Here is a 22,360-nt window from a genome sequence, read left to right on the forward strand (position 1 = left end):
ATCAGTGTTAATAAATGTTAAACATTATTCCCAAGTTTTAGAAAATATATACTTATATAAGCAGTCTATGAATTGTCCAATATGTTGTTGTGTCTCCAATTTGATGGTGACACATTACTTATTTCAAGTGACGCACCGCGTATTTGGAGAATTCAATGAAACATTTTAAATTATTTTGATTTCAAAAATGAGATACCAAATTTTACATATAAAAAGCTAGGATTCACATGCAATGCCTGCCATAAACTGTATTACACAAAATTTATCTGGGCATCATCTCTAATTTATCTCAAATTCTCCAATTCTTTAAATGAGAAACATTTTATTGAAGGTTGTGTTTCTAAAATTAAAGCTCCAACACATGGCTTCAGTTATAGTCCTTAAATCAGAAAGGGAGAGTAAGAAAGATAGAGGGGAAATGGAATTGACAGTTATTATAGTTTTTTCGCTTTTCCTTGTTGACAGAATCACAAACTGTATCTTATAAATCCATTAATAACTATATTTATTGGCATTTTGGGATAATGACTATGTGCAGACAGAAAACATAAGAACTGAGCATTCATTGAGCCTTCTGCAAATGATAGTTTGTAAAAGAAAAATAAATGGGCATAGGTCTTCATGTAGTACCTGAGCAATCAGCAACCTGCAACTCAAGGAAACTCAGTTTCTGTGTATTGTTATTTTTAATACTCATGACTGTGGTAGTCTTACCATAGATATCTTCATAAAAGTTATATGATGTCCTTTTTGGAATCACTACAAAATCTAAGTCATCTGAGGTAGGGTTTTGTCCAAAAAAGTCACCAGTCATTGTGATTTCCACCACTTCTTCTACCCGCTTTCTGGCTTGACATTTTATGACAGCTACAGGAGAGAAGTAGTCCCAGTTAATTTGACTATACATTTATATGATCACACTATGTCATGGAAAATAAAACTTCCTTTGGCATATATCAACTTGCCTTATCATTGCATCTGTCGTTGACCCCCTTAAAACATGTGCACACAAGCATGCATGCAATATTTCTCTGTTTGGATATTTTGTAAGCAAAATGTGAATATTAAGAAACATATAAAATAGTATGACAAAAGAAAAATCTGGGAGATCTACACTGGATTACAGATAATATTAAGATTTAGAAACTTGAGTCAGGAACTGACATAGTTATATCACTAATTCAACTGGTAGTTGTAGACATGTGAATTTCTCAGTTTTTAAAATCTGTATGTTCATTGTGGTAATACCAAATTCTACTTATATGTTAGTACTATAAAATTTGGATGATAGCATATAATTTAAAAAACTAAGTTCTGTAACACTTATTTTGTAATAACATTTAAAAAATGTTTCCTATTGGATCACATCTTGTTTATTCACATGAACCTTAAAGTGCATATTTTAAAATGCTTAAGTAAAATATTTGAATTTTTTGTGACTTGCTTTTCAATTTGTAAAATGCATATTTTTAACTGTTAAAAATAAAATTGTAATGAATTATCTAAAATTAAGTTTAAAATGCAATTACATATTAATTAAACATGTAGCATTTATGCTTTAATCTTGGAAAAACAAAAATAAAATATACACATGCGTATACTTACACCAAGGGCAGGAGAAGTTCTCAGTGATCTTGTAAGAAATTAAAATAGTATTTCTATGTACAGATATTATTTATATAACCAAAGAATGCATGCCCTTGGCATTCAGATGTAAACTGAGTATCAGGGAATAACTGAATATAGAAATATAGAAAGAAGTTTTAAAATGTGTCATGCTATGCTTTGGTGAAATTAATAACAATATATTCATGCATACTGCAGAATTCCATGGTGTTGACAGATTTCTGTGTTTTTGCAATACATAATTACATTTATGGTATAAAATATTTAAAATAAATTTGTTTTTTTCATTCTACAATGTACAGGTTGACAATGAACACTCAGAAGATAGAATAAATATGTGAAACATACAATATGGATACAAAGTTAGATGTAAATTAAGTGGGTTAAAATGGCTGGGGAAAAGTACAAGCTTCTCTGGTTATAATTAGCTTTAGTCTTAACACATTGACTTGGAAATTAGTGTTATGAAAGTTACAATTACTATCATGTCATTGGTCTTGTTCTATAAGCCCTTAGAAAATTAGTGCCCTGGCAATACAAGTATTAGTTAACCGCAATGGATTCACATTCCATTGTCTTTGCACTGTGACAGGTGGTGGAGTCCTTTTCCAATTATCTGCCCCAATGGACAGGAGCAGATAAGAATGTACAAAGTGAAAGGGTGGCTAACAGAACAACAGGAAGTACCCTGGGTTTGAGAATACCTGGGTACATAAAAATGAAAAAAATAATAAAGATCAATGGTGACAGAGTTGAGCAGGGAAGCAATAAGTAATCTCTGATGAGTCAGTAAGCAAAGAATGGAGGTTGGACTGTACAGAATATAAATAATATATATTTATAAAATTACACCTATTTTCTTCTCAAGAGCATTTGTAGATTAAAAAATACTAGCATAATTTTGAGACATTTGGTAAAATGATTTATTATCTAGTACACAATCTATTTCAGAACACCAATGTTACTGCCAGGTTGTGCTAATCTAGTGTAAAATCGGCTATTTACAGACCTCACATTTAATTTAAAAATCGAGTAATTACCAAGAGAAGAGACTCAGAGGAAAATGCCTATATACTTCTAGAGCATGCTTAACTTTCTGTGAAGAAAGAGGTGTAAGAAATTTGTTTTTATTTTCTGAAAGGTTTGTTGGAGACTGAGAAATTCTACTTTACATCTTCAATATAGGCAAAACAAAACTGCAGTAGACACAAGCAACATTACTGTTAGAAAACTAACAGAATAAGGCTTTACTACATCACTTTGATTGGATGACTATGTATTATAAATTTTAAACTGTTCAGCTCTTTGGAGAGAATACAATCAAATATCTTTTAGAATGAAAAAAGAAAAATTGTGACATGTTTGTGAAGCATTCTGACTATAATTTAGTAAATTAGAAATATTTATATGTGTTGGTATATATATATTTTTAATGCAAGGATAAAAATACTTGAAGTAAAATGAGTGACATTTATTGTCAATGGTACTGCTAGAACAGTGGATTTTGTCTCCAGCTAAAATTAAAAACTGTATAAGGAAGCATGTAGTCCTGGTTCATTTTATAAGCAGTGTATATGGGGGAATGCTATTATTTAAAAGTAAAATTGACATTTCTATATGTGGTAACAAAATCTGTAACAGTCAAAGACTAACTCCTTTTCACTTGCAAAGGTCGGTATTGGAGGGAGAAAGAAAATACAAAATTTTAAAACTTCTGCCTGTGTTGTTCAAGGATGAGATCCAAAACAGATACCCTTTTGTTTTGCAGAGCAATTCAGTACATCTTAGATATGAAGAACTATACTTAGAGCCTGATTCTAAATATCCCTGTATCGTGACCTAAGAGGGAGTTTGTTTCTTTGGCTGAACCTGGGAAGAAAATGGGAAAACCAAGGAATTGGGAAGAAGTAAGAAGAGTATTGTGAAAAGAGGACCCTCAGAAACTAGACAGAAGACTGGGGTCTGTAGAGAAAAGGGGTCATTGAGCAAAAGAAAGGTCTTTTAAGAGCAGGGACTTAATGTTGTGTGCTTGGTGGCAAAGTGAAACTCCCTGAAAACTTTAGTATATTCTGACTGGGTTTTGGAGAACATCATAAAAGTTCTGTCTGGGACAACTGAGAACAGTGGGACAACAGGCATCCCCATGGGACAGTTTCTGTGCTAGATGAGATTGAAAGTCACAAAGAAGCTGGAACAGGGTGATCAAAAGTGACCTGAGAATGAAAATGCCTGAGAATCTTACAGATCTAGGGCAGGGCTCTGAGCACCTCATAGAATGAGGGGTAAAGGGGCCTGAAGTTATTTTTATTTTAGCCTGAGCTGATATCTAGTTTTCACTGACAGGAAGGCAACAGGAAATGGTGTGGTTTGGGGGAAAGATCATTGGAATCATTATTGTGGAACCAGGTTCAAATTCCAACTATCTCACTAATATGGCTGGTCACTCCACTACTTACTTTCTCCAGACCTCAATTTTCTTATCTGTACACAGAGATGGGATTAGATGGACTCTAAGGTTCCTTAGAATCCTGGTGTTCTTCAACTTCTAAAATATACATACCTTGAGGGGATTTAGGACGTGGTGCCTGTGGGAGTCCAATAACAGGATATATCCAGTATATTGCTTTGATTTCTTCACTTTTTATTCCCATACTTCTAATTAGAAATTAAAATATTAAGAGTGTACCAAAAATAGAAACACTTTCAATATCGTGATAAAAGAACATATTTCTTATCAACTTACTGGCATTTTAGTAAAGCTTGTGACTTTAAATTTTGACACAGAGAAACTAAGCATGAAATTGGAAACATTTCCTGTAAATGCTGATTTTATACATATTTCCAAAGCAAACAATGGGAATTTATCATTAAAAAAGGAATACAACCACCATGAGGTGTAAGTAAAAACTGAAGAGCTTTTTTCTATTTTAAAGATTGGCATTTGTTGATAAACAAAACTGTGATTAATCAGAGATAACACAGTCCCCACGGATTATACTCTAATTTGAACAAGCAAAGCACAAAACACAAAAGTTCCATAGAAGTACAGGACTTCAGAAAGTGATGAGGAATCTACTTTGGGGGGATGCCAATTAAAAGAAAGAGGACATTTGTCCAAATATTCTAGGTTCATCATATACCATCAGAAGGACTGCAAGCTTAGACAATGGTTCCAATCATTGTAGAGGCAGACTTTTCTCATTAAAAATGAAACATAAAACACTGCAGGCAGCTTCTCAGGCATGCCACCTGTGTAATTACACAAGACCCCACACCTAGAAGGGCTCCATGCTTGTTTAATGCACTACCATCATCATTTTGAAATTCTTCATAATTTTTGAACAAAGGGAGCCTCACTTTCATTTTGCACTGGCACCCACAAATTAGGTAGCTAGTCCTGACTGCAGGAGTGGAGGGAAGCATATTAGAATGGAATACCAGTGGGTCCACAGCAAAGGATCAAAACATGTGGGGAAAGATCTCTTTTTGATTCAGTTTCTAGACTATTATTTAATGAAAACATAAGAGCAGAGAAAATATTTAAATTTTGCACAGTCCTTGGAGTTTGATTAAATTTCAGCTAAGTAGTGTTGGTACCAGTGACAGACAGCCTGGCCATAACACGGTATCCCCCAGTCATGGCAGTGTTTCAGCAGGATGTCACATCCATCTGGCACAGTGCCATTACTTATTGGATGCCAGCATCATAAGTCCTTTACTTTGCCCAGAAACTTGTTTCAGGTTATTCTCTGGATATTATTTATTTTCTTAGTAGTCACTATTTTCCAAACCAAAATGGAATCCCTTTTCACATCTCTGACTCTGATTCATTGCTAATGATCCTTGAGATTGAAATTGTTAATCATTTTGAACCTCAAATCCAACAACTAAATATAGTATACCCATATAACAAATAGGTTTTCCTCCTCTGAACATGTAAATTTCAACACTTCAGAAAATATAAAATCATGAACTTTACATTGTATATGTATAACATGTAAAAGAAATCCATCAGATCAGTGTCAGTCAAAATGAAAGTTTCCCTTCAATGTTCTTATTTAATGTTACCTTTTTGTCTCTGTGTCCAATTCATCAAAATTACCAACAGGCCAATATTCTCCATTTGCCCTCATCATCTGAATAATGACTATTGTTTTGTATAATTTCATATTGTTGGGGTTAAATAACACTGGGATATCTACACGTCCTTTAGGAGGCAATGTAATTCCTGTAAAATACACAAAAATAGTTATTCATATGGTAAATATTTGCAGAATATAATTTTAGCAGCAGAAAGTAATCACCTAATTCCTTACGATAATAATTTTTTTCAAAATCACTTCTAAACTAAAAATACAGTATGTCAAAGTATAAATGCACTTCACTATTTTACCTCAAATACTGTCAATTCTTAAAGAACACATTTTATCATGAAGTAAGAAGTTTCTCCTAAAGAGGCTAGTAGGGCTGATGAAATGTCATAAAGGATGGCTGGGGTTTCCCAGAGAGATAATGAACCATTATTCAAGTCTTACCACATTTTAGAGAGGAGAAAATTACAGCAATTTTGATCCTTTAATTTCTTGTATATTTTCACCTGGACCAAAAAAGGTCCAGGTCTGTTCATGGAGTCCCCAAGTCACTGCCAGTATAAACTGGTCATTTATTTAACTGATCCATAAAGGAAACCAAAGCTTATATTTGAAAGAAAGGAGCACCTGCTCCCTGGCGTGAAGATCAGAAGTCAGAACAATTGACAGCACTTTCTTGTGTTCTGATGGATTAGAATTTTTCAACCTTTACTGTGTAAAATAACCACCTGAGAAACTTATTAGACATGGAGCCTGCTGAGCTCCAACTTCAGAGGCTCTGATTCATTCAGTTTGGACCAGGGCCCAGGAATCTGCGTGTTTAAATAGTGCCACAAGGGATCTAGAAGCTGGTAGTCTTGAGATCATACTTTGAAAAAAAATCACTTATTAGATAATATTCGAGAGCTTGGGAGAGTGGTGAGATTCAGACCATTTGTAAAAGTGAGGGTTTCTAAGTGAAAGGTGCCTTACCTCATTTTGAAGACTAACACTATTTCTTTACAAAATAATGGGGGATTATTGACTATGCTTGGTTCTTTTCCATTTCATTCTTTATCATAAGACTGATGATATTCAAAGCCTTTTGTCTCAGAAGAGAATACCATACAAAATTATTAAGAATTTCAAGAAAGGAAAGAGAATGCCCCTCTGGAAATCATCCCAATTAACAATTCTCATAAATTTTCAAATTTTTCATTTTATTACTGGAGAAAATGAAAATGTTCCAAGGTGATCATACCAATAATTCTGTAGTTATACTAATTAACATGATTGATAGTTAATATTTATGGATACTAGTGTGTGCCATGCTTTGTGCTAAGTATTTTTCACGGAATATCTCACTTAATTCTTGGAACAAAATCATAAATTAAGTGCTACCAATTTTCTCATTTTAGAAATGGGAAACTTGAGAATTTTGTTAAACCATTTGTTCCAAAGACCCAATGAAAGATTGCATTAAAAATATGTTATCTTAGAGTTTGTATTTATGAGCTCTATATGTTTAATAAATCACTGTTGTTTCAAATAGCTAGAGTTAATAAAAATGAATATACTTCCACAAAACAACAGTCATGTAACAGGAAGGTCATTAAATTTTGCACACACTGAGACCATGGAAAGAACTTGTAAGGTATGTTTGAACTATGGGCCCACTCTTTTCTTATCAGCATTTTATTGTCATTCTAAATATCAATAACATAATAAAAGAGATAGTCTACTGTTAATCTTAGTCAATAATTCCCCCTTAAGGTAAATGAAAGTGTGAGCTTGATAAGTGTTTATTTCAATGGTCATAAATGCAAATCCTATTAAGACTACAGTATACAGAAATCCTAAACTTCTTTTTCATTCAGTGAAATTATGGATGGATTAATTTTAAAATCTTTGGAGAAAAATTCAGCTAGAGCTGAGTCAAATAAACCATAACTGCATTCCCAGGGAAATCAAGTTTAGAAATTATCATTTACCCTTACAAAGAATGTATTATCACTAAACATAGACTACGCTATCATTCATGATATTTACATAGTCTAAGGAGACAAGATAGAGATAAAAAGGTACTTCACCAGATGAGTGGATAAACAAAATGTGGCATATATACACAATCCATATTATTCATCAGAGGATTGAAGTTCTGATATCTGCTACACCATGCATGAACCCTGAAGACATCATATAGAGTGAAATAAACAAGAAACAAAAGAAAATATATTGCATGATCTCACGCATATGAAATACTTAGAGTAAGCAAATTCATAAAGGCAGACAGTAGATTACACATTACCAGAGACTTGGAGGTGGTGATAAGGGGAGTGGGGAGTTATTGCTTAAAGGGTTCAGAGTTTCTTTTAAAGGGGATGTAAACATTTGGGTAATGGATGTTGGTAATGGTAGTGCAATACCGTAAATGTAAATAATACCTGTTCTGGTTTGCTAATGCTGCTGGAATGCAAAACACCAGAAATGGACTGGCTTTTATAAAGGGGGTTTATTTGGTTACACAGCTACAGTCTGAAGGCCATAAAGTGTCCAAGGTAACACATCAACAATCAGGTACCTTCACTGGATGGCCAATGGCGTCCAGAAAACCCGTTAGCTGGGAAGGCACGTGGCTGGCGTCTGCTCCGGAGTTCTGGTTTCAAAGTGGCTTTCTCCTAGGACGTTCCTCACTAGGCTTCAGCTCCTCAAAAATGTCACTTAGTTGTCCTCTCTTAGTTTCTCTGGAGCAAAACTCTGCTTTCAAAGGCTGTCTCCAAAATATCTCTGTAAGCAGAAGCTCCTCCCTCAGCATCTGTGCATTCTTCTAAGTGTCCCTCTTGGCTGCAGCAAGCTTGCTCCTTCTGTCTGAGCTTATATAGTACTCTACTAAACTAATCAAGGCCCATGCTGAATGGGCGGGGCCACACCTCCATGGAAATTATCCAATCAGAGTTATCATCCACAGTTGGGTGGGGCGCATCTCCATGGAAACAACCTAATCCAAATGTTCCAACTTATTCAACAATAATATGTCTTCCCCCACAAAACTGCATCAAAGAACATGGCTTTTTCTGGGTGACATCATATATACAAACTGGTACAATACCACTGAATTGTACATTTGAAAATGGTTAAAATTGGAAATTTTGAGTTGTGTGTGTGTGTATATATACATATATATTACTACAATAAAAAGTTTTTTAAAAAAGGTTATTCAATACTTACAACATACTTTTTTATAATATTGACTTGAAAGATAATTCCAAGATAAATAACACAATTAAATTTACAGTAGCCTGTATGAGAACTTCATTCCATTTTATGGCCAAATAATATACATGTATGTATATATGATGTTTTGATTATCCATTCATCTGTTGATGTATACTTAGGTTGTTTTCACCTTTTGGCTGTTGTGAATAATGCTGGAATGAACCCTGTTGTGCAATTATCTGTCTGTGTCCCAGCTTTTAAATCTTTGGGGTAGGAGTGGAATTGCTGAGTCATATAGTAACTCAGTATTTACTTGTAGGCTGAGCTGTCAGGCTGTTTTTCACAGTGGCTACACTATTTTACATTCCCACCAGCAATGCAAGAGGGTTCCAAATTCTCCACATCTCAGCCAACAGTTGTTATTTTCTGGGTGTTATTATTATTATTTTTGTTCAATAATGGCCATCCTAGTGGGTGTGAAGTGGTAGGTAATTGTGGTTTGGATTTACATTTCCCTAACGGTAATCGAGCAGTTTTCACAGACGTTTTGGCCACCTGTGTATTTTGTTGGGAGAAATGCCTGTTTCAAGTCTTTTGCCCATTTTTTATTGGGCTTTTCATCTTTTTGTTGTTTAGTTGTAAGAATTATTTATTTATTCTTGATATTAAACCCTTATCAGATATAAGATTTGCAACTATTTTCTCCCATTCTGTAGGCTGTCTTTTCACTTTCTTGATATTGTCCTTTGATGCACAATATTTTTAATTTTGATGAAGTCCAATTTATCTACTTTTTTCTTTTGTTGTTCATGCTTTTGGTGTCATATTTAAGATTCAATTGCCAAATCTATGGTCATGAATGTCTTCCCCTATTTTATCTTCTAAGAATTTTATGATTTTAGTTCTTATATTTAGGCCTTTGATCCATTTTGAGTTAATTTTTGTATATGGTGTGACTTGAGTTAAATCCATATATAGTTTTGTATATGGGTGTGTTTTCATTTTTCTAGTTAAATATTTGATCCATTTGTAATTTATCTGTATGTATGGCATGAAGGATGGAACAAATTATCTGAACACTTATTTAAATGTTCAATGATTTGGAGTGCTGTCTTCATGGCATTTCCAGAAATATTTTTGTCTCTTTCTGGATTTCTGAGATGTTTTCTTTGGTCTCTCTTTCTCTTCATGTGTAAGTACCACATTGTTTTAATTATAGATTATTTATTATCTTGTAGGACTAGATAGTAATAATTATTATAAATAAAGAAATCAGAGGGGGGCAAATAGTACTTTTAATGTGATCATCTAACATTTATACATTAATTTAGGGATTAATATTTTTTCCATCCAAGACCTATCCAAAAGTAAGAGCATGGCCTTTATTGTACTGTTTTCTCTTTTAAGGATCAACCTCATTAATGAGGCTCTTCCAGGTTCTCAGAATAGGTTTCTAGCCAGTCTTAATTTCAGTGTTGCTAGAGGTTTATTTCCAAAATCTTCTTATGTGTTTAGTAGGAGGCTGGGAGTCACTGCACCAGTTGTTTATAACTTTTGACTGGCTATTCTAGCTAGTATTATGATTATTATATTAATCAATCTAATAAAATATATGCTAAACTCAAAATATTTTCTGGGTTTATTGCTTTGTATTTTAGTCCATTCCCATACAGTAACTACACAATTAAATTTACTAGAGATAGATTTCCCTTTTTAAAAATTACAGTCATTATTCTTGAGGTTTAAAATCCTACAAAGCTTCTAGAGGGAAATACACATTTTATTTTAAATAATTTACTATAAAGGAGTTTTATTCATTTCATGAGAGACATATCTATAGAATTTTAAAAACCCTCATAGTACATCATGGTTAGTATCTCAGAAAGGTTAAAGTAATGACATTCATTGTATTATTATTATTATTGTTTTGCTTTTGAAATTTGCTATACCCTAGCAGCACTTAACTTACAAATTCTATTCAGGGTATTTTAAAACTGCTATTTTGATAAAGTGTGTTAGAAATGTTTACCCACTGATCTCCTATTTAGAATAAAAAAATCGTACAATATTTTAATGGTTATGAAGTTTCCTGTTGTTGGGGATTGAATCATGTCCCCCACAAAAGGTATGTTTGGGTCCCAGCCCTTGGTCCTGTGGTGTGAACCCATTTGTAAATAGAACCTTTGAAGATGTCATTAGTTACAGTGTGTGTGCCCAAACTGATTGAGAGTGACCCTTAATCCAATATGGGTGAAATCCTTATAAATAAAGGAAACTGGAAACTGAAGGAGTAGCCATGGGAACCAGTCAGAAGCTGGATGTCAAGGGAATATGGAAGAGAAAGGAGAATATTCCTCTTTGTGCATTACCTTGTGACAGAAAAGCCAAGGAACCCCAAAGATTGTTGGCTAGCCAGAAGATACAACGCTGGAAGGAAGCAAGCCTTCTAGCTTCTGAAACCATGGGCCATTAAATTCCTGTTGCTAAGCCAATCCATTGTATAGTATTTGTTTTAGCAGTTGGGAAATAAATATACCTGTCTTCCTAGAGAAAATGTTCTGAAGAGTAAAATGAGCATATCCTTCATTTTAGTAATGAAAATATTTCATCCAAAGAGATTCATTTTTAATCACTTTAGTGGTATGACATTTGTGCTCAAATTTCTGATACGTAGCATGGCATAAGAAATGGCTCATGGTGGAAGAACCTAAGACGGCGGCTAGGAGAGACAGGGCAAAAAAACACCTCTGTGAAAAATACTAGATAAAAGCCAGAAAATGACCCAGAACACCAGTTCCAGTGATGCACCAGCTGGAAAAGGTCTGCTAAATCCACAGGGACCGTGCACTTGGTGAAACCAGGAGTCTGTGTTCTGAAATGAGTGAGTAAGCCACTGAATATCCGGCAGCCACGCTGCTGTGTGGGGAAACCAAGGGTTGGCATTTGGAGGCAGACTAGTTCTTGTTTAAAAAACCCAAAAGCGGCTGCAGATACAGCAGTGAGAACCGCATAGTGAAGTACGGCAGGAATGGGCTGTGCAAATGCCTGGATATCTGGCGTGGAAGATAGCCTTTCATGCACCCGCTGCTAATTGTCTAGGAGCAAGGAAGGCAGAGGTTAGCCAAAAGGGGAAAAAAACCATGCCCCTTGCAGCCATCTTCCTGGCAGGCTGGGAACACTCCTGCCTGGCACCGGAGCCACAGCCCAGAGCTGCGCCAAAAAACCCAGTGTGATGGGAAGTGTTTCCAGCAACATGCACACACGCCACAATATCAGGCATGGACAATAGCCTTTTATGCACCTGCAGCTGATTTTTCCAGAGCTGGGAACACTCCCCATTCAACCATCCTTTCAGCAGGCTGGGAATTCCCCTACATGGCCCGGCAGCCCAGAACTTCCCTTGAGGGATGGCGTACACTTGTGACATAGCACAACCTTCCCTCAGCAGAGGTCCTAGAAGGGCACAGCTTGGAAGAGGGACCCACTTGGAAATCCCAGGGACCATACACCAATACCAAAGACTTGTGGGTCAGTGGCAGAGACAATCTGTGGCGAGACTGAACAGAAGGTTAAGGCTCTTGGAACAGCCTTAAATCTCCAGGAGATTTAACAATCATGTGGGAGGTTTGATTGTTAAAGCTGCCCTCCCTCCCTAACTGCTCAGACACATGCCCCACATTCAGGGCGGACAGCACCAACAATACACCCAAACTTAGTGCACCAATTGGACCCCACAAGAATGAGACCCCCACACACCACAAAGACAAAGTTGGGGAGAACTGACTTGAGGGGAATAGGTGACTCACAGAGCCATCTGCTGGTTAGTTAGAGAAAGTGTATGCCACCAAGCTGTAGATCTGACAAATCAGAGATTCATCTTTGAATAATCCTACATATCCTAAAAGAACCCTATCAAGTAAAGCAAATGCCAAGAGGCAAAAAACAACAGAAAATTTTAAAGCATATGGTGAAACCAGATGATACAGATAACTCAAACCCAAACACCCAAATCAAAAGATCAGAGGAAATACAGTACTTGGAGCAATTAATCAAAGAACTAAAGACAAACAACGAGAGCATGGCACAGGATATAAAGGACATGAAGAAGAGCATGGCACAGGATATAAAGGACATGAAGAAAACCATAGAAGAGCATAAGGAAGAAATTGCAAGGGTATATTAAAAAAAGATGATCTTATGGAAATAAAAGAAACTGTTGACCAAATTAAAAAGATTCTGGTTACTCATAGTACAAGACTAGAGGAAGCTGAACAACAGCTCAGTGTCCTCGAGGACCACAGAATGGAAAATGAAAGAACAAAAGAAGAAATGGGGAAAAAATTAAAAAAATCGAAATGGACCTCAAGGATATGACAGATAATATAAAATGTCCAAATATAAGACTCATTGGTGTCCCAGAAGGTGAAGAGAAGGGTAAAGCTCTAGAAAGAGTATTCAAAGAAATTGTTGAGGAAAACTTCCCAAACCTCTACCCAATATAAAAACACAAATCATAAATGCCCAGAGAACTCCAAATGGAATAAATCCAAATAAACCCACTCCAAAACATATTCTGATCAGAGTGTCAAATACTGAAGAGAAGGAGCAAGTTCTGAAAGCAGCAAGAGAAAAGCAATTCACCACGTATAAAGGAAACAACATAAGACTCAGTAGTGACTACTCAGCAGCCACCATGGAGGCGAGAAGGCAGTGGCACGATATATTTAAAATTCTGAGTGAGAGGAATTTCCAGCCAATAATACTTTATCCAGCAAAGCTCTCCTTCAAATTTGAGGGAGAGCTTAAATTTTTCACAGACAAACAAATGCTGAGAGAATTTGCTAACAAGAGACCTGCCCTACTGGAGATACTAAAGGAAGCCCTACAGACAGAGAAACAAAGAAAGGACAGAGAGACTTGGAGAAAGGTTCAGTACTAAAGAGATTCGGTATGGGTACAATAAAGGATATTAATAGAGAGAGTGGAAAAATATGACAAACATAAACCAAAGGATAAGATGGCCAATTCAAGAAATGCCTTCACGGTTATAACGTTGAATGTAAATGGATTAAACTCCCCAATTAAAAGATATAGATTCGCAGAATGGATCAAAAAAAATGAACCATCAATATGTTGCATATAAGAGACTCATCTTAGACACAGGGACACAAAGAATCTGAAAGTGAAAGGATGGAAAAAAATATTTCATGCAAGCTACAGCCAAAAGAAAGCAGGAGTAGCACTATTAATCTCAGATAAAATAGACTTTAAATGCAAGGATGTTACTGGAGACAAAGAAGGCCACTACATACTAATAAAAGGGACAATTCAGCAAGAAGAAATAACAATCATAAATGTTTATGCCCCAATCATGTGCCACAAAATACATGAGATAAACATTTGCAAACTAAAGGATGCAATGGATATTTCAACAATAATTGTGGGAGACTTCAACACATCACTCTCTCCTATAGATAGATCAACCAGACAGAAGACCAATAAGGAAATTGAAAGCCTAAACAATCTGATAAATGAATTTGATTTAACAGACATAATAGAACATCACATCCCAAATCACCAGGATACACATTCTTCTCTAGTGCTCATGGAACTTTCTGCAGAATAGACCATATGCTGGGACATAAAACAAGCCTCAATAAATTTAAAAAAAATTGAAATTATTCAAAGCACATTCTCTGACCACAATGGAATACAATTCGAAGCCAATAACCATCAGAGACTTAGAAAATTCACCAACACCTGGAGGTTAAACAACACACTCCTAAAATAAATGGTTTATAAAGTAGAATGTAGGGGAACTAGCAATAGAGAGCAATTAATGAAGGGGGAAACGATAACCCAATAAGAACAGATAAGCTATCATGGGTAAATTTAACATTCTGGGAATGCCCAGGAATGACTATGGTTTGTTAATTTCTGATAGGTATGGTAGGAACAAGTCACAGAAATGTTGCTATATTAGGTTATTTTCTTGGGGTAGAGTAGGAACATGTTGGAAATAAAGTAGTTATTTTAGGTTAGTTGTCTTTTTCTTACTCCCTTGTTATGGTTTGTTTGAAATGTTTTTTTATTGTATATCTTTCTTTAAAACATTTCTTTATATAGTTAATTAAAAAAAGAGTTAATTAAGAGTTAATGACAATCATGTAATATGTGATAATGGAGTGGATCTAAGAATGGAGGAGAAAAACTCAAAAGGGGCATAAGGAAAAATTGGAATATAGAATTTAAGCTTTATATCCATATTAATTTTCTTGAATTAACTGCAGTTAATGACATAAGCGAACATCCTTGTTCATAGGAAATGTACATGGAAGTGTTATGAGTTCAAGGAGTATGATATATGCAACCTGCTCTCAAATGCTCAGAAGATGATAAATGGGTAGATAGATAACTGATAGAAAGATAATAGATATAGTTGAATGAAAGAGACAGGGGGGAGGGAGGGAGAGAAGAAGGAAGGAAGGAAGGAAGGAAGGAAGGAAGGAAGGAAGGAAAGACAAAGAAAGGTACTACAAAGGTAGCAAAATGTCAAATTGGTAGATAATGGATATCTGGGGGTGGGGGGGGTGTTGGAGTTCTCTGTATGGGGTTTGTATTGTATTTGCAACTGTCCTACATATTTGAAATTATTTCAAAATAAAAATTAAAAAAAAAAGAAATGGCTCATATCTGGTAATGAAAGAGATACTAAGAAACATACTAGCAACCTAAGCCATGTTATTATTTTTATTATGCCACTTTCTTACAATGATACATGGGAAAACATTTAGGGCCCAGACAGAAAATCCAGGATAATCTCCCCATGTCAAGATCCTTAATGTCATCACATCTGCAAAATCTTTGCCATATAAAGTAGTGTTCACAGGTTCCAGGGATTAGGATGTGGGAATATTAAGTCTTGTGTGGTTATAAGACTGAAGTCCCCCTTTCCTTCCTGGCCTTGAGTTGGGGTTATTCTCAGCCTCTAGGAGGGACTTGCATTACTTGGCTCAGGGCCCCATGAACTTTCAGTGCTAGGAATGGCACACTAAATCCTTCTCATACTTCGACTCTCTCTGAATTCTTAATCTTTCCTCTTCTGCCACCAGCTGGGGAGAAGGTTCTCTACTTTGAAGGGCTCATGTAATTATATTAGTCACACCTGGATTACAAAACATCATCACAGAAGTGTGATTTCATAACATTCATCGGTTCCAGGAGATGTGGACTGGAGTCTTTTGTATTAGTTTCCAAGGGCCACCATAACAAATTACCACCAATTGGGTGGCTTAAAGCAACAGCAGTTTATTCTCTCAGTTTATTCTCTCACACGTTTGGAGGCCAGAAGTCTGAAATCAAGGTGTCATCAGTGCTGCACTCCCTCTGGAGACTCTATGGGAGAATGCATTTCTTGCTTCTTCCAGCTTCCTGTGGTTGTTGTCATCCCTTGCCTTAAAGCAGCATGTCTCCCTGGTCTGTCTTCATGTTGCTTTCTCCTCTGTGTGTCCAAATTCCCTCTGTCTTTTCCTTATAAGGATATCTGTGATTGCATTCAAGGCCCACTCAGCTAATCCAGGGTAAGTTCCTCATTTCAATATCCTTAATTTAATCACTTCTTTTGGGATATAAGGTAATATTCACTCTTTTGCCATATATGCATATTCACAGTGGGGATTAGGTAGTTAATCTCTCTTTTTGGTGGGGCGGGTGGGTGCAGTTTTTTAAGTCTACCACACTGGGTGACAAAAGAGATGACTGCTCAGACTAGTTTGGTTGAGGTGGATGTCATGTCAAGAAGAAGATTCTAGATGAGTTAGCAGGAATGTTGCCAGATTGGTGGAGTGATGTGAGAGTAAGAGAAGAGCAAGAATGCTCTGTCTGGTCTTAGTAACCAAGAGGGTGGAGTTGTCATTAAGGAGATGAGGAAGACTTAGGAGGAGGCAGCTTAGCATGGAAGAGCAAGAGTATGGTTTGGGCATGTTAAAATTTAAGATTTCTGTTATATATCCAAATAGAGATAATGTGTGAGCCACTGGATTTTCAAGTCCAGATTTAGGAAATGTGTACAGTCTGGAAAAACAAATTTGACAGTCACACTAGCATACACATGGCATTTAAAGTCATGACTCTGGATGAGATCATTTATGGCAGGAGTGTAGGTATTACATTCAGTCAGTGAGGTTAATTAGAGTCTGCTATCACGGCAAACTTTTTTTTTGTACAGCAAAAGACTCCAGGGTTACAAAATATGTTGGATACAACGAGTTTACAATGGAAATAAATATTCGTGTGTCAAATGTTATCAACACTATCCAATATGTCAAAAATCCAATTATACCTCAAACGATACAGAGTTTTGGCATCATGTTTATTATCTGGGGTAATGCTGAATTAGAATATTGTTGGTGAATCATGATTGGCTTAACTCTTATTGCTTCAAAATATTTTTTTTCTGGTTTTGAGGGTTAGGCACAAATGCTATTTAAAAACATAGCAACATAAAAATAAAGTAAAAATCTGATCATTTATTTTGGAGAAGGATTTTGGATTTAATTCACTGACAATATAGCTGCAGGACAACCATGAAGTCTTCTCTTGAGAATTTATCAAATCGTTTTATCAAAATAGATGCTTAAGTTGAGTGATATGTATCACCATTTTAATACTATAGGCAGGAAATAGAAATAAAAGAGAAATTAAATGAATTATCAAAAGGTATATGTTAAACTGTGAGAAGTACAATCTTAAAATGGAATAATATAGTCACTGATAGAATTTTGTTCTTACTTGCTGATGATGGACTATTTTCTAGACACAAACACAAACATTAACAATTTATATCCTTGCTTTTGGAAGTGATACATTAGGAATAGTGAAAGGAATTAAGCTTATCAGATAGTAACACATACTATAAAGTCACAATTTTAGAAAAGTAAGCAATTGGCTAATTATAGACAAATGAATTAGTGGAACAGCACATAAAGAGACAAGAAATATGCGTGTAAATATATTAATTGCTTCATTATTATGTTAATTAATGTTAATTATGTTGACTATTAAATAGCCAGTGTATTTAATTATGTATTAAATTTAGTATATAATATGCAATATGCTTAATATAATAAAATATTAATTTATAATATATTGTTAATATATAGAAATTATAATATGTAATTATATATTAATTATTTTCGTGGTGTTTCTATTCAGCGAGAAAGGGCTGGTGGATTTCACAAAGATAGAGTTACAACTTGCTATCCATCTGCAGGAAAAACAAATTGGTCTTTTTTGCACACCAAATCAAAAGATAAATTCAAGGTGAATTGCACATTTAATATAATATACAAAAACTACAAAAATTTTGGAAGAAAATCTACAAATCTATTTGCACAATCTTTAAAGGAGAAAATCTCTCTAACCAAGAGAGGTGACCTAGAGTATGAAAAATAGAGAAATATTTTGCCATATAAAATAGCAAAAAACACATGGAAAAATTTTCTATAAACAAAATAAATAATATATTGGAGGAAATCTTTCTCAGGGAGATTTCGGAAAATATTTTTAATGGATGATACAAAAAAGTTTTACAAATTAATGACAAAAATAAAAAGAACAAAAATAAAATGGGTAAAAATTATGAACATACCATTTACAAAAGGCCATATTCAAAGAGAAATATTAGAAACTGCAAGTTCTGTTTCCTGGAACTAAAAGAGCTTCTTATATTGGCCAATTGAATCACTTTATATTGACAGAGAGGCATTAATTCTCAAAGAAGAAAGAGAATGGTACCTAACATTTATCTGTCTACCTATCTATATTTATATAAAGCTAAAATAGGATTCAAATTTAAAAAGTTACATGACCATGACACCAAATTAAAAACTGTTCCTAGTTAGTTTTAATTATAAATGTATATAGAACACTTTGTGGAAAAATAGAGGCCTTGGTGTTTTAAAGAAAAAAGGTAAGTTTAAATGCAATGGAGCAACATAGTTAAATGCATCTTCTCTATGTGCTTTTCTGCCAGGAATATTTGTCTAATCAGAAGTAGGATTCCCTAATATTGTGATTACCCTTTATAACCACAACCTAAATCAGGGCTCTAAATCTTTTCTTTGAAAGTAAAGGTCTAACTGATGAGCACTTACAGAAATTATTAACATTTTCTAAAATGCTTTGAATTGGGTGCTAATCCTTTCACCACTCTATCATGGAACATCAAAGGCAAAAGTACTCATGTGGTATAATAGCTATTATATGATAATACTTTTAATTATATTAATCTTTCTCATATAAATGAATAAAGGCTTTCTATTTTTGAGCAGAGAAAGCTGTATGATCATAATTTCAAGAAAATCCTTAATGTTATTTAGGAAGTAATAAGAGAAAATATAATAAATAGTGAGCTGCTGCATTTAAAATTGGTAACAAGATATTAAATACAAATAATCATAAAAGTAGCTTATATTATGGAACAACAACTTGTATTTTTCTGTTGCTCTAATATCATGAAAAAGAGCAAGATATAGTGAAAAAGGACAATGTATATCACTACTTTTTAAAAGGTGATCTAAAAAGGTTTTGAGCATTATTTTTTCCCTTAGAACACCTTTAAGAAAATGAAAAGCAAATTTTAAATATTACTGAAGACAAAAAGTCAATGAACAAATGAAAATGTCGAACATGCACATTGATAGAAGTCTCAATATCACAGAAATGTCATTTCTTCATACATTAATATACTTATAATTTAAAACGTAAGTTTACATAAAAATAGTAAAAATAAAATAAAAATCCCATCAGGTTTTCTATGAAGGTAGTCAAGTTTATTATCAAGTTCATATTGTTAAACAAACAGGGAAGAATAATAGCCAGCAAAACTCTGAAAAGGAAAAGTGGTGTGCGAGAGCTCTTCTTAACACATATTAAAACGTATTATAAAGCCTCTGTAATTAAAACAGTGTAGTTTTGGCTCTTAAAGACAGATCAGTAGCATAGTAGAGAGAATCCAGAGAGAGGCCCAAGTATATATGGTAGTATAGTATATGATAATGTTGGCATATCAAATCAGTGGTGATAATATGGGCTTTTAAATAAATGTTATTGAACAAATTTGAATAAATAGATGGAGGGAAATACCATGTTTATGGATTGGAAGACTCAGTAACTCAATGTTTCTAAGATACCAGTTGCCTCCAAATCAATACACAGGCATACCTCATTTTATTGCATTTTGCTTTATTGTGCTTCACAGACATTGTGTTTTTCACAAAATGAAGGTTTGTGGCAACCATGTGTCGAGTTAGTCTATTGGAGTCATTTTTCAGCAGCATGAGCTCACTTCGTGTCTCTGTGTCACATTTTAATTAAAGTATGTACATTTATTTTTTTGGACATAATGCTATTGAACATTTAATAGACTGCAGTACAGTATAAACATAACTTTTATATGCACTGGGCAATCAAAAAATTTGCATGATTCATTTTATTGCATTATTTGCTTTATTGCAGTGGTCTGGAACCCAACCTGCAATGTCCCTGCGGTATGACTGTATAGTTTCAATGCAATTCAAATAAAAATCCCATCAGGTATGCATGTGTGTATGTGTGTGTGTGTGTGTATGTGTTTGTACAGAAAAAATTTGAAGGACTTATGTTACCAAATATCAAGATTTAGTATATAACTATTGTAGTTAATATGGTCTGGTGTTGGTGCAAGGATAGACAAATAGATAACTGGAAATGAATGGAGAATCCAGAAACAGGCCCATACATAACCATCATTTGATTTGGCAGGGAGGTGTCACTGCAAATCAAAGAGGGAAAGGATGGCCTTTTTCATAAATGTGCTAGGGCAATTTGATATCCATAATGAATAAAGTGAACTCTGACTCCCATGTCTCACCATACTTAAAATTATTTATATATGTATTAGGAAAGATAAAATTAACAAGCTTCTAGGTAAAAAGAGGAGGAGTCTATCTTCATGGTTTTATGCCTCAAGCTACTGAAGATCATTGGCGGCACATAGAACTTAGATTTCAGCGCTCCAGGAAAATTGCCTTTAGCTGAAGAGACTCACCTGCCCAAAGTCAATCTCCTTTCCAGGGTGCAGAACGCACTTAATGACAGACAGACGTGGAGGTATTAAAAGCCTGGCCCTTCATTCCAATTTGGGGCAACTCTGAAGAGGCATCCCAACTTCAGAGCTTGCCATGTGGTGGGCTTGTGCCTTTGCTGTGACTGCATCACAGCCCACCCTCTCTCTCCACTCAATCCTGCTTCTTTCTCTTCTCCATGTGGTGTTGATCCTGAGAGCACACTGAGAGTCTGCTTCCCAGGAATACCAATCTGCAACGGTGATACTTAATATCCTTCTGAGTGAAACGTGGACAGATATTTTACAGTTTTTATTTTATTATTTATTGATGTTTTATAGTGATCTTTTATTTATCATGTGTAGGTAAGAAGCCAAGCCCTAAAAAAGCAAGCTCAAACACCAGCTCTAGCATTTATTTTAAAAGTCATCTTGGGCATAACCCCTCCATGTCTCAGTATATTCATTTCTAAAATAAGGATTTTTTTTCTTTTTTTTAATGCAAATGTATTGAGATATAGTCACATCCCATAAATCATCTAAAGTGTACAATCCTTTGTTCATAGTATTATCATATAGTTGTGCATTCATCACCACAATCAATTTTTGAATATTTTCATTACTCCAAGAAATAAAAATGAAAATAAGAATAAAAATAAAAATAAAAAAGAACACCTGAAACATCCCATACTCAACCCCCCATTATTCACTAATTTTTTGTCCCCATTTTTCTACTCATTTGTCCATACACTGGATAGTGTGACCCACAAGGTTTTCACAATTCCTATCTAAAATAGGAATTTTAATAGAATCTACCTTGTAGGGTTGTGAGGGCTAACTGAATTAATATTTGCAAAGTACTTAAAATAGTTCCTGGCACAGATTACACTGCCATTGCTCATGGCAAGTGACACTGCTTTCCTTTTCTAGTAGAGAGAGTGTTTTCTTTTTTAAATGAATGTTTTAAAGCAAAAAAAAAAGTCTATTAAAATACTATTAAGTCAATTATTATAAAGGTATACAAAGGTATTACAAAGGCATAACAATAATTGTGAAGTTATACCTTGAAACTAAAATTTGGAGAGGTGTTTTTGTTAATGAATATGTTAAAGAAAAATAGCATATATAAAAGATTAGGAATATCAAAATGAAGAACAGTGTTGGATAATTTTAAAAATATAGGCAGATTGATATCTACCATTCCATAAACAGTCCTTTTCTAGAACTCTGGCATTCACTAAGATACCAAGAGCTTTTTAGTTCCCAGATAATTAAAAACCACAAACCACTCGTCAAATACTTTTTTCACCTGGAAAATAAATGGATTTCAGAGGAACAAGAACTG

General features: G+C 34.7%; 1 protein-coding gene across 1 annotated transcript in view; it reads right to left on the bottom strand.

Moving 5' to 3' along the window:
• Nucleotides 1–22,360, bottom strand: part of CFAP47 (cilia and flagella associated protein 47) — a 455,597-nt gene that overhangs the window by 45,654 nt on the left and 387,583 nt on the right. Inside the window, exons 57-59 of the mRNA XM_037824716.1 lie at nt 5,695–5,854; nt 4,187–4,281; nt 715–867 (exon numbers count right to left, since the gene is read on the bottom strand). Of these exons, the coding sequence (XP_037680644.1) occupies nt 715–867; nt 4,187–4,281; nt 5,695–5,854 (408 nt within the window). The remainder of the gene's footprint in view (nt 1–714; nt 868–4,186; nt 4,282–5,694; nt 5,855–22,360) is intronic.

This window comes from Choloepus didactylus, assembly GCF_015220235.1.
Source record: "Choloepus didactylus isolate mChoDid1 chromosome Y unlocalized genomic scaffold, mChoDid1.pri SUPER_Y_unloc1, whole genome shotgun sequence".
Taxonomy (NCBI): domain Eukaryota; kingdom Metazoa; phylum Chordata; class Mammalia; order Pilosa; family Megalonychidae; genus Choloepus; species Choloepus didactylus.